The 14,242-nt window shown below is 32.8% G+C and overlaps 1 protein-coding gene across 2 annotated transcripts in view; it reads right to left on the minus strand.

Moving 5' to 3' along the window:
- LOC145288067 (rab-like protein 2A) overlaps positions 1 to 14,242 on the minus strand; it is a 268,601-nt gene that overhangs the window by 10,400 nt on the left and 243,959 nt on the right. The window contains exon 7 of one of the 2 annotated variants that reach the window (XM_080136121.1): positions 8,150 to 8,449. The exons of the other annotated variant lie outside the window; for it this stretch is intronic. Coding sequence (XP_079992247.1) covers positions 8,336 to 8,449 — 114 coding nt within the window. The 3' untranslated portion in view covers positions 8,150 to 8,335. Of the gene's footprint in view, positions 1 to 8,149; positions 8,450 to 14,242 lie in introns of those variants that run through there. 2 annotated transcript variants of the gene reach the window in all.

A 14,242-nucleotide genomic window follows, 5' to 3' on the forward strand; every position in this document is an offset into this window, starting at 1 on the left:
TCAATAGCTCTACATTCCTCGAAAATGTGTTTGATGGTGAAAGTTTTTTGACAGAATGGGCATTGTGGTTGTTGCTCTTGTTTCAGTATGTAGAAGTGTGTGAGATTTGTATAGGGTGACTCCCCCCCCCAAAAAAAAACGGGCCCCAACTCTAATTAGGCCCCGTTTCTTAGTGTTTTGTCCAAATGAAATGAAACTTTGGTCATAACTAGTTTATTATATTCAAAACATCACACCAAAATACTAGGGTCTTTGGCCTTTTTTTCTCCGTTCTACAGCATATGTTCTAGATGGCCTCCATTTAGCTTTTGTTTTGTTTTTTTGAGTCACCCTGTATGACCAATATGAATTCTGGATATGACAACTTGTTCTTTTCTTGATATTTTAGTTGGTTTCACGTTTCAGCAGTAAAAATAGAGCTTTTTGTTGGAAGGGCCTTTTTTTAAGGTTGTTTCATTCAATATGGCAGAACATGCCATTATACTGTGGTCTTTGGAGTTGTCAGTGAAAATGTGTAAATGGTCAAGGTATTTCAGGATATCACAGGCTTTCTCTTGGTAGGTATTAGGATGAGTTTTTGCTTTTGGGAGTTCATTTAATTTTAGTATTACTTTGGGTTTTTTTTTAATCCAAGGTGGGGTTTCAGTCAGTATGTGTTCATATTTTCTACAGCCATTTCTGATTCCTGCAGAATCGTTTCCATTCTAAGATGAAAGGGCTTCATGGATTTTCTTTTTGCTTTGAATGATTCTTTATATTTCGGATTGCATGTAGCTTCATATGCTGGATTACTTCGGTGTGCTTTTGATTTAGTGTAGTATTGGGCATCCAGTTTGTGACTCCTTAAATTTGCAGTAATTTCGTTAGCCTCTGCATAAAGATTTACGAGTTTCAGTGTAGGGTTATTATGAAGTTTTCTTTTGTGAAGAAATCAATGCATTTGGTTTTGGATTTGGAAAATCTATATCCATCCATTCCATTGCTCATTTGTCTAATTTATTTAAGTATTGTTGGATTTTGCACTCAATAGTGCATATATTCTTTGATCTGCAACGCATCAAGAGGTCATCTACATATAAAGATCCCTCAGCACCAGGGTTCAAACATTTCACTATGCTGTTCATTTTAATATTAAATAGTGTTACAGATAGTATGCTACCTTGAGGGACTCTCTCCTCTTGGTTTGTGGTATCCGAGTAAGTGAATCCAATGCGATAAGTATCCTTTTATAAATTGTAGGAGTTTGTCTTTTAGATCTAGTTCATGCAAGTTTCTCATTATTCCATATGTCCATGTGGTATCGTAGGTTTTCTTTAGGTCGAAAAAGATTGCTGATAGATGCTCATTCCTGATAAATGCTTCCCTTATAGTTGTTTCCAATCAAACTAGGTGATCAGTTGTGCTTCTTTTATTATGGAACCCACATCATAGATTGAAAATAAGGTTGTTGGATTCTAGATACGAAACCAGTCTATCATTTACTATCCTGTCTACTATTTTGCACAAGCAGTTAATGAGATTGATCTGTAGTTTTGCGGGTTTCAATTGTGTTTTCCTGGTTTTGGGATTGTTATTATTGTAGTCTGTCTCCATAAGTTTGCGAATTTGCCTTCTGCCCATAATTTGTTGTAAATTCTTAATAGTAATTTTATTGATTCTGTAGGGAGTTGTTGTAAGAATTCATAATGGATGTCGTCTGGTCCTACAGCTGTGTTGTGGGATTTTTTAATAGAATCTTTTAATTCGGTTAATGTAAGCAGTTTATTGTAATCTTATAGGTTTTCCGATTTAAAATTTAGTTTGTACTGTTTAACATTTTGATTGATTGTTATGAATTTTGTGTTATGGTTTTTGATTAGGTGAGTTTTGGGAAAAGGTTTCAGCTAGTAAGTTTGCTATGTTCTTTTTATTGGTTACTCTGGAGTTATTTTTAAAGAGTTATTTTTAATTGGTGTTGGTTAATGTTTAGCTGCAATTTTTCAAATCATCTCCCATATTGCTCTCAGTTCCATGGACGAATTTGCTTACATAATTTTTCCAGCATTCTTTTTTAGCTGCCTTTGTTACTCTACAAGCTTTAGCTTCGTTTAATTTGTATTCCATCAAGTTTGTAGTTGTGAGCTACTTCTGAAATTTCTTCAAAGACACTTTTTGCAATTTGATAGATTCCTGACATTCATCGTCGAACCAGGGTTTGTTTTGTCTTGTGTTTGTTAGCTGCTGAGTCTTTAGGAGTGCATTCATTTGCAATTTCTAGTAATGTTTCTGTAAAAAATATTTACTGTGACATTGTTTGACTGTGATTCAACCTATACCTACACTTTTCTTTGTATAGTTGCCAGTTGGCCTTATTTACTTACCATCGGGAAAGTTTTCAGTGTTAAATTTTGTTTTTTTTGGGGTTTTTTTTTTTTTACACTGTTCACCACTTATCAAGGCCCGGAAACCACTCAGGGATAAGGGTTATTGCAAGTACATTAATTTAGTGTGGAGATTTAATGAAGTGTTTACTTAAGGGGGCGGTTCATTAGGAATTTGTTTACGTTAGACTTTTCTATCAATATTGGCAAATGGTCACTGCAACAAGTGTCATCATGTACTTTCCAATTAAAGTCCATATACAATGATGGGTCACGTAAGCTTAGGTCGATGGCTGAATGATTTCCGCTAATTGGGTTGATGTGTGTAGGTGTACCATCATTGAGGAAACATATATCATTTTTGTTAAAAAAAACTCTTCCAACGTTTTGCCCTTTTTATTAGCCTCTTCACATCCCCATAGGATGTTATGACTATTGAAGTCTCCTAATAGGATGAAAGGTTTAGGTAATTGGTAAATCAGTTTTTCAATTCGTTTTTATCTATGTCATCATTTGGTGGGATATATAGATAGGTAGATATATAGAGAGCATACTGTCATTGTTTTATGTAGGGTGACGTTAATGCCAATTGCTTATTTGTTCGTTGTTATGTTTATTTTGATGTGGGGTATATTGTTTCTGATTAGAATTAGTTACTCCCCCAGAGGCTCAGCTCCCAGAGTTATGAGTATAATTAAATATTTGGTAGTTCTTTATATTGATGTTATCTTCTTGTTTCAGGAAGATTTCAGGAAGATGGCTGGGTTGAAAAGTGAAATAAAAATAAGGAAGTCGATATAATTTGATTTTATCCCATGACAATTCCATTGGATGATTTGTGGTGTGTTTTTATTTTTATCCATGAATTGATTATTATTCCTCTGCATGTTGTGGTGCTTCTATTATTTTTCTTGCTTCTGGGAAGGTCATTATTGGTGCTTGCGAACGTTCATCCACATCCATTTTTTTGTATTATTTTAGGTTTTAAGTTTGTGGTATTATTTCTGGTTTGGATCTAGATTAAGAGCGTTGACGAGATTTTTCCATCTCCAGGCTTTTTGGTTTGTTTTTATTTGATTTTCTGTCTTGAGTATCTTTCTTAGCTCTTGGTTTTGATTAGTTCGAATTTGTTTTCATCCTCAACCAGCACCATTTCTTTTTTTGTTTTGTTTGTTATGCTGATTTTTCTTAGGTTTTATTTTAGTGGGTGAAAGATCCTTGGGCTTGGTAGTAGTATTGGATAAGTTTGGCATTTGCTGTTATTTTGTTTGGGTTTGTAGTATCTTCAGTTTCATCTGGGATTTTGGATTTTCTTTTAGATCCCATTTAGTTAATCAAATTAAATTTTCCCTTTAATGTTTCTACTAGTAATCGTAAGTCTTTCATGAATTCAATCAGATTGTTTTGTGTCATTTCTTGTGTTGAAATCGAGTTGTCATTTTAGCTATATTTGCATACATTAATGAGTCTGATGTGCTCTCAACTAATTTTCTCATTTCTGGGCATGATAGATTTTTGGTGTGTTTCTTGTACTTATTTGTTTTTCCTTCTTACAAACTTTGCATCCTTTTGAGTTTTTGTTTACAGTTTGTGCATTTTAATGGCATTTCGCAGTTAATATGTTCTCCCATTTTGCCAGTTTTTACATGTTGGTGGTCTGGTGCATCTGTCTTCGTGATGGCAAAATTTATGACACTTGTGACATATCAATGGGTTTGGTATACAGACTTTTACTTTTTCTATTAAATAATCAATTTTTATTTCAGTAGAAGGTTTGTGGATGTTAAAGTTTAAGATGTAAGTTTTCGCTGGAATTGGTTTTTTTTTACTCTTTGCACATCTATGATGCCTTGTTCCTTTCAGTTACTTTTAATTTCATCTCGTGAACAAAGTGAGAGTTCTACGCTTTTTACCATGCCGTTTGAGGAGTTCAGGGTGGTGTGAAGGTAAGCTTTTATTTTGTGGATGTGGTTTTGGTTTAGAAGTGTAATTGCTGAGAGTTTATTGGATACTTCTATAAGGAGTGTGTTGTTCCTTAGTTTTTTACTTGATGTGGTTTTTGTTATAGATCTAATTTAGTTTTTCTATGATGAATGGAGGGATAATTTAGTGATTGGAGTGTTTCTATTGATTCAAAAACGATGAATCTTGGAAATATTTTATCGTTGGTTTTGTTATCTAGTTCTGAGTCTGTGTATGAGTATTCCGAGCTGGAATCGATAGGGAGTCTTGTTTTTGTTGGATGCCATTATTAATTTTTTTTTTTTCTGTTCCATTTTCCTTGCTCCCCACTCACCTCGGAACCCATCAGTGGGAAATGTTAGGAGGTGGGACCCTTTCACTCTATTATCCCAGGCTACAAGGAAGGAATACTCTTGCAAGTAGGGGGCTGTTAGCATTTCGGGTTTTCTTTGTTTTCTTGACCCTTTTTTTTATGAAAACTTCCTGTTACAACTTTTCCATACTAGTAGATTGACCCTTGCCACCACCTTCTGATACTTATGTTCTATCTCTTGTTTGTGATTGAGAGTTAGACGATTTTCGGATGTGTCTAATGGTACATTTTGTCTGAAGTAGGTTGGTTTTATGTAAGTAAGTATTAGAGATTGGCCGATTGCTTGGATTAGGTCTCTCCGACCGACCGTCTAGCCAAAGTAAGAGCCGAAGTAATGTGTTGTGGTGGCTAGACTGCTATGCACCACGGTCTAGGACAACTCAATCATCAGGATCACATTCTTAAGCATTAAGAATAGCAACCTACGGCTAACTGGTTGTCCTACTGAGGGATTTTTACCCTCTGAAGATGGCAGTTGGATTATTCTGGTGCCCTACTGACAGGGTGAGGAAAAAAAATGTTATACTTTGAGTTGTTTACACCTTTCTATATTTATTCATGGGTTCCGATTTACTGATTTTGTAGAACAAGGTATACCTAAAGGTAAAGATTTGTGGTGGATTTTGTTGTTTTGGTTCTTGGTTCAGTAGAACATATTTAACTCTACAAGGTAAAGGGTTTATAATATTCTTGATGGGTGTGTTTTAAGTTAAGAAGCCAGTAGGGAAGTGAGGGTGGAAAACGAAAAGAGGGAGGGGAGGGGGGTCTGTTTTTGTTTTGGGCTTTGCAGAACACGATTTAGCTGTGTAAATAGTTAAAAGAAAAAAGGTGTTAATATAAGTTCATTTGCATCAGGGAGTCATCTTCTGACCGCCTGATCTGGTTGCACCAGAAATAGGTGAGAGAAATTCAAATAAATATTAAGTTTAAAAAACCTTGATCTTTTGTCTACTCCTATATAATTATTTAATTCAATTGTCTTAATTTAAAAATAGGATCGAAAGAAGAGAATATGCCTGCCCTTCTTAATATAAAAACTAGTTAATTATCTCCCTTAAATTTGAATACTATCTTTTCTTCTGTAACAATCTCAGCTAAGTAAGCTATTTTGTTTTTAAGTACTGTATATTTCGGCATATAAGACGACCCTTAAAGTTAAAAAATCATCTTTAAAAAACAATATTTCATAAGATACCGGGTGTTGCAATCTCTAGCATAGGCTAAACAAACATGGTTTCGTGATTTAGCAGTTGTCTTATACAACTGATATATGATTTTCTCCAATTTTGTACCTCATCTTATCTGACGGTCACCTTATACGCCAAAATATATGGTAACTCTGTGGGATATATTTAAAGTCGAACTCTATAATTTAAAAAAAAATAGAGATCATGAAGATTTTCTGCTACATATATCAAAGAAAAATGAATATTTTGGTAAAAAAAATGTTTTTTTCCTGAAGATCAATTTAAGAATTTTATAACTCTGGTAGTGAAGGGTGAAGGGAGAACTTAGTTTTTCTTTTGTTCATTTACAAAGTTTTCACATTAAATCACAAAATAATCCGATTCAAACCAAAAACGAGGTTCACTTTAGACAAAGTGTGCGAGTTTGTTTTTGGCTTTCATGAAAATCTCCAAAGAGAATTCTTTGGTATCTTATGTGAATTACATTCACATTTAGTATTTACGGTCAATTAAGTTTGAAACATGTTTATTTCGTTTCTTACTTTTCATTAGAAACAAATTAAATTGTTGCGTTTTAAACTCTGGCTTTAAAACTAGAAAAGAAACAAAGACACATTTTATCTCCATTCATCCTCTCTCTCTCTCTCTCTCCCCCTCCCTCCCTCCTCTGAGTCTCAATGCTTAGTGTTTATCAACACACTCTCAGTCTCTCATCACTCTCTCTTTATCATTCTCAGTCCCTCTATTTTCAGTTTGTCTCTTTCTCACCAGTCTCAAGCTATTCTCAATCTCTCATTTCTTCTCTCACTCACTTTATTGTTTCTTTTATCACCACTCCTATTTTCCCAATATGTGATTGCGTGATCGCATAGTGCAGTGACTCGAATGCACAATGTCTTCGCAGTCGATCGCCCAACACTTTAGTTAACATATATGGTCACCACCACCTGCTTACCTTTCATGGCTTCTTTTTCACCTGATCTACCCAACCACCCTGAATGGAAGTGGATAGGAGAGTAAACATAGATGGGGGTGGGAATTCTGATAAATGTTGGCCTTGTTCAGTTATGTGGGGAATGTGTTTGATAACAGTCAACCAGGTCTGAGTCATTCACAGCAAGATGAGAACAAAACAAGAAAAAAAAAAGAAAAGAAAAAAAAAGGAAAAAATTAAAATAGCCAGAAGACCCTAACAAGAAAAGGGTGTCCCCCTGCTACCCTAGAGCTAAATAACTTAAGTTTCACATAAGAAATCTAATAGGTAAGGTGCCTACTTAAGCAAAGCTTATTGTGTAATCTTCAGAGACAGCAAAAAGCAACACACAGCTGAAATGTGGAGAATAGCCTTTTCTCTTACTCTCTCGCATATATAAAATTATTTATGTAAAATCTAGGTTACATATTTCAAAAGTACCATGGGAATTCATTTTTAACTCCATTCTCTGATTTGTTTTTATTTTGTGAGTCCCTGAGGATTTGTATGGATTTTTAACAACCTTTTAAGTGACAAAAGGTCAATCCATATGAATGAAATCATAGTATGTCTCTGAAATATGTAATATATATATTTTTTTAATAAATAATCTGTATTTGTGATCAAGCACTTTAGTTTCTTTTCAACACATCTTGACATCATATATAAACTCAGGCAATGAAGGGGGAGGGAGTTTACTGGTCAAGTACCATTGTAAGTATGTAAGTTTTCTTCTTTTCCCCTCTCTTTATCCCTTTTGACAAACCTTATGCAAGCATTAATTTACAAACTCTACACAAACTATATTTTACACTATGACCAACATCATGGAGTGAAGTTTCATGAAATGCTAAAACCAGCAAATATTTAGCTTTATGATCTGCTAATTAGTTCCTTTCCTCTGATGAAAAGAACATTACATTCTTTGAAAGTCTGCAGAATAAGGATATTTCACCACCCTTCTTTATTGGAGGTATTCTGTTGAAAAATAAGTTTTTGCATGTAAATCTCCGGTTTACAGTCTTTGTTTATGATATATATATATAGATATATATATATATATATATATATATATATATATATATATATATATATATATATATATATATATATCAGTCATTCACATACAGTGCTGTTTCACAGCTCATCATTGTGGCTAGACAGGCAACTGCCTCAAGCCAGGATATATATATATACACACACACACACACACACACGCACACACGAGTGTTGCAGCAAAAGTCAACAATTTTGACAACAAAGAAAATGAAATAAGCAATAAAGTCAAAAGATGTATATGCAGAAACCTGACAGTTCATTTAAGAAACAGTTAAAGTTACATACTACATTATTTTTCAATGTAAAAATAATCTCAATCATCCCATAGAAGAAATAGTCAAAACAATTGCAATTGGATGAAAATGGCGTCCACAAGTCCAGTGACCAGTAGTGGGAACATTATTGAGTAGCCATGCCTGGGTCATGTTGGCCTTGCGTGCAAGATCTGAGTCCTGTTGGAAGATTTAGGATGATCTTGTTCATCCAGGTCTTCACCATGCTCCTCAGCACCTCCTGATATTTCATTTAAGTTTTGCTGCAACATTGTGTGTGTAGAAAAAATAAAAAGGATAAGTAGACAAGCCACAAAGTAGAAAAGACGATCACATTAAAAAAAAATGAATAAAAAATAAAACAAAGTAAATTGATATTTTATGAAGTAATCGTGTCTATTTGATGCTTTTTTAATGTGATTTTGTCTTTTATATTTTGTGGTATTTCCCTTCTTTTTTTTTAATGTATTTCATTGGATTTTATCTTGATATTCAATCTCTCTCTCTCTCTATATATATATATATATTGTTGTCATCCACAGCCTGTTTCACTGTATCATATCTTCCGTGTGGCTAGACAGGCAAGTGCTTCAAGCCATAATTCAAACTCAACTATCTAGTGGACAGTTGGCACTTCTAACAATTTGGCCATCAGTCACAAGCCATGAGTAAACAAAATCTCATTGTTTATACAAACATTGTCAGCTATTGCAGAGTGCTCCATTTGTTTACAGGAAGAGCTTTGCATTTACTCCCTCTCTCTATATATATATATATAGAGAGAGAGAGAGAGAGTGAATGCAAAGCTCTTTGTGTAGATAGATAGATAAATAGATAGGTATCACAAGTACCTTAGATTCTTTATATTCCCTCAATGGCAACTGCCACTCATCAATCACAGCTATTAACTTGCTGTACTTAGGAAAAATATATCTACACTTAACTCTGTAAAAGCATATTACTGCCAAGTAACATTTAATATTCATACTCAAAATTGACATTTGTTTTTAGATAACGTTGTTTTCTTGGTGTAACAAAGCAAAAACTAAAATCTTGCTGCTGAAGAAATATCAAAAGTTATTGATTTGGGCTATAGGCCCAAAAATCTACAAAGGCTATATATAGGCCAAAATTTCGATTGAGACTAAGGCTGACTAAGTGCTTAAAACAGAGTTAAATTGGAGTAACAATTTTAAAGTTATTTAGAAAATGCGATTTTATTTGGTCCATTGCAGTCAAATTTGAAATAGCATTCCCACTGGTAAACCTGCAAATTCAATATTTGCACAAATTTCATTTTTTTTTTTTGTTTGTTTGTTTATCAGTTTCTTTGGGGTTTTTTTTTCGTTTTTTTTTTAAGTTAATATTAATAAATTCTCCATTTAAAAAATATAATATTCTAAAAAATAAATAAAATAAACAAAATTTGAAATTTAGGAAGGCCAATACAATATGTGTTGTGTTTTCCATTAAAAGAAATGGTTATTTACTTTTAAAGATATTGAGCAAGCTTTCGCCGGGATCGAGGCTTTTTCAAGAGATTTCTTTTTGTTAATCATTTTTTTTTCTCTTAGACAAATGAAAATCTCTCTAGGTAGTAGTCCATTGGGATGTTAAAGTTGAACAGTTTATAGATCTCTTCAAGTGCAAGCATACGGGTCATGTGACAATGTTATATGAAATGGGATGTCACTTTTTAAAAAAAATATTGTTATGAAAGGAATATTAAAATTTGAAATTAAAAAAAAGACATCGTTTTGGCTTTTTTAATAGTGTTCTTGTATATCATCATTGCATATGCAATAACCATTATGTGTAGTCACTGTATATGCATCATGTGTTCAATGTACAGTTACAGTATATCAATTGTATATTGTGTGTGTGTACATCCAATAGAATCGTCATATCCACTTTTATTCAGAGTATGACCGAACATTGCCGAGTTTTTTTTTTGTTTTTTTTTTTTTACAAGGTGCATTATTATTTGCACTGACGTTGATTGAAGTTGATCACCATTTTAGAATTTGTGAAAGGAATAGAAATTTTTGCTCACAGAAATGTCAAAGAGTATTATTGCTGCCAAAGTGGGCAGGTATGTTCTGACAAACCTCTTCCAGTACAAATTTTGCTTAGAAATAAATGAAAAACTTTGTAAGGATTTTTAACTTGTGGCATCGATTCTAATCTGGGGGTTCTACTCACTATAAAGCTACATAAGAAAATGATATTCCTTTTAAGAAAAACTAAACAAATAGAATTTTCAAAATTCTGTTTTGATAATTTTAAAATTTGGTTCCTAGTGTAAGCAGAACATTGTGAATTTCACTTACTATGAAGGTTTTTTTTTAATGTTAAGCACCAAATTTTTAGATCATAAAAATTTTTTTTGTCGTTTATTTAATTCTATGAGACAATATTTGTTATGCAAATTTCTATATTGATATAATTATACAACTACTTCTAATGTCTTTTATTATTTATTATTAATCAATTAAAAATGCAATAGTATAAAGTACTAAAACAATTTTTTTTTAAATCCTATTAAAAAAAAAAAATTATTACAAACTTAAATCCAATAAATATATTTGTTTCTTGAATAAACAAGTCAGGCATTTTAATATTTTCTTAATAGTCGAAAATAAAAAAAATGTATTACTTTTCTAAATTTGGAAGGAATTTGAAAGCATTTAAACAAATGGAAAAATATTTCTGACTTTAAAATTATTAAGCAATTCTAAATTTAATTAAAGCTCACAGTTTTGGGTAGTATTTACATGACGTTATAAATCAACAAAATTAATTACAGTTTTATAACAATTTGGTTATTCGTTATTTCCCTGGCAAGTGCTCGTCTGAGCTCCAATCTCTCGTCCCCCCTCACCAATCTTTCACGAGAAACACCTGTCTGGCTGAAACTACTGTCAATAATTTTCCCCACTCTTTATCTGTGCCTAAATCCAAACGTAGATTCCATGAGCAGAGCTTCTTTCTCAGAAGTGCACGATTGTGGAACTCTCTTCCGTTTGCCTGTTTCCCACCTGACTGCAACTTGAATGTCTTCAAATCCAACATAAACAAATTCCTAACAAACCGCCCCCTAAAGTAAGACACTTTATCATTACTACAATACTATCTCATTGATTACTGTACACGCAATAACCCTTATCCCTGAGTGGCCTCCGGGCCTTGATAAGTGGTGACCCCCACGTAAAAAAAAAAAAATTTGGTTCAATTAATAACGTAATGACCAAACAATACCATAATAATTATGTTCTGCTTTGATGACTATCTTCAATATATCGTTCTAGAACTTTCCAATCGCAACTTTTCTTATTAAATTTACAACAGTTAGTATTTTACAACTGTGTGTGAAAAATTATCATAAGAATGAATATGATGCCTTGAGGAATTTGGATGCATTAACGAAAGTCATTTAAACTAGTTCTAAAATTCTTAGCAAATGCTGAAACCACTATCAATAATTTCTCCCACTCTAAACCTAAACGAAGATTCCATGAACAAAGCTTCTTTTTTAGAATTGCAAGCCTGTGGAACCGTTCCATTTTCCTGCTTTCCAACTGACTACAATATGGTCGTCTTTAAGTTCGATGCAAACAAGTTTTTGATGAGCCATCCCCTTAAGTAATCCAATTTACTAAATTTTCAATACTAACGATTACTACGACATTTTTCCCTTATCCTCGAGTAGCCTCCGGGCCTTCATAAGAGGTGTCTCCCTTGTAAATAAATTTTAAGAAATCCTCATGTATTAAAAGATTGGAGGTTTTGGAAACTATTTTGATTCAATAATTTTATAAAGAGATATTTAACAAATATCTTTAACGTTAACTTTTATAGTTTTATATGAGAATTTGGTTCAATTAATAATGTATTGACCAAATAATGCCATAATAATTAAATTTAACTTTAAAACGTCTGTCTAAAATATTAAAAAAAAAAAAAAATGGCATAACTATGCCACTTTTTTTTTTTTTTTAAAGAAATTTATTTAATTTTTTAACAAAAAAAAAAAAAACGAAAGTAAAAAAATTAAAAAAAAAAAACTCTCGGGCAACACAAAGTAGGTGCAGCTAGTTAATCATTGATTCTTCAGTTGTTAACCAATGATTCCTCACTTTCAAACAGATTTTTCTGTTTAAGTTTTGCTACTTAGCGTTTATATTTGACGTTCCCAATTACATGCAATTTGTCAAAATCGAATATTCAAAAGTTTTTTAGATCAAACTGTTCTATAATCAGGGAGGGAAAATTTATTTTTAGTTGTTGGACCCTCTTAAAAATTCTTGTAAAATTTGCTAAAATTCTATTTGTTTAATGATGTATAAACTTATATAAATGAATTTTGCAATAGTGAGGCACTAACTTATTGTCAAAAGCGCAATGTAACTCTTTATGTGAACTTTGTTTCTTAATATAATGTGTGAATTTTATGTTGAATTTATTGTCTGATTTTTAAATACATCACATGTACTCACTGCCCTATTTATATGAAAGTTAATATTTTGCTTTCAAAATAAAAGCAATAACATGTTTTCTTTCAATTTGTGTATTATGACCTATTTTTAGTCATTATACAGGGTGTCCAAAAAGTCACTCCAAATTAAAGAGACAGAATTAAAGAAAACTCTTCAGTTCAGTGACTTTTTGGACACAAAGTTTCAACTCTATAGTAAAATATTTACATACTCTGGGACGTAATGGATTAAATTGGATAATGAGTCGAATTAGATATTTCGTTCTTTAGACCTTACATTCCAGAAGCAATTTTTCTGACAAAGAGGGAAGAATTCCTGTTTTCTGGATCAGAATCTATTCAATCTAATACTTATAGCTGGCAAGGCTTTGATCTTGAAGTAGCATTTTTTTTTTAAACTCCTTACATCAAATGGCTTCATGCCTTGTCTGAAGCAATTTCCATAAAAAAAACAATAAAAAAGAACTATTCATGACCTTTTTGTGTAGGATTTTTTTTTTACACTAATTTAAATAAAATCCAAGTTTTAAAACATTTTATCAAGTTATTAGCGTTGTCATTCAGTATACCTTCTTTTATCAATTTTAGACAATTTTTCAGAAAAAAAAAAAAACTGTCACTAAATGTTAACAATTCTAAACTGGGCGTTCAGTTTATGATAAAGTTAGAATAATTATTAACAAATCATGTGAGTGCAAATGCACAAACCATGTCTTAAACTTATACCACATTTTTATACAAACATCGGCTCCAAACGACAAAAAAATATTAATAGGATTCAAGAGCAATACAAGTAGCATTTGAGGAAAAGGCGGGACCAACTTTTGATCTTCTCCATTCCACAGCATTTGATTCACACACCAGTACAGCTCATAATTTGATTAGGAAGTAGGAAGTAAACATCTCACTGCAAAGAAGTGTTTAGTAAATACGATTACTCCCCCTTCCGCTCTTACTGTCACCTGTGTAATTATTCAGTTGGTGGGGTGGGGGCGATAGAGATGAACACTTACCAAATAAAAGTGTTTGTGATGTTTTGCCTGTTTGCAACCTCTTTCTCACAGAAGAGCCTGTCTCTGCTCTGTTGCTATTTTTATGGCAAGTGCCCAACTGGTCTTCCCTTGCCAAACTTTCACAAAAAACACCAGACTAGTTACAACCACTATATATGATTTTTCCCCACTATCTACCTGTGCCTAAATCTAAACGGAAATTCCATGATCAAAGCTTTTTCCCAGAACTGCCCGCCTTTGGAACACTATTCTGCTGGCCTGCTTCACGGTTGATTATAACATGTTAGCCTTCAAATCCAATGTAAACAAGTTCTTGTTTGAACCGTCCCCATAAATAATCAAATTCTACCCAATTTACACCATTAACGATTACTACACTACCATCTTACATTCATTAACTCTTATCCTCGAGTGGCCTTCAGGCTTTGATAAGTGATGACTCAAGTAAAGAAAAAGTGGTCATGTGATACTACGACGCCCACCTCCCCTCAAAGTGTAAGGAATAAAATAAAAGAGGCATTAAATATAAAAAAAGAGGAAATAAGTTT

Source organism: Euprymna scolopes, chromosome 11 (genome assembly GCF_053919585.1).
Source record: "Euprymna scolopes isolate OS-2025 chromosome 11, ASM5391958v1, whole genome shotgun sequence".
Classification (NCBI taxonomy): Eukaryota; Metazoa; Mollusca; class Cephalopoda; order Sepiida; family Sepiolidae; genus Euprymna; species Euprymna scolopes.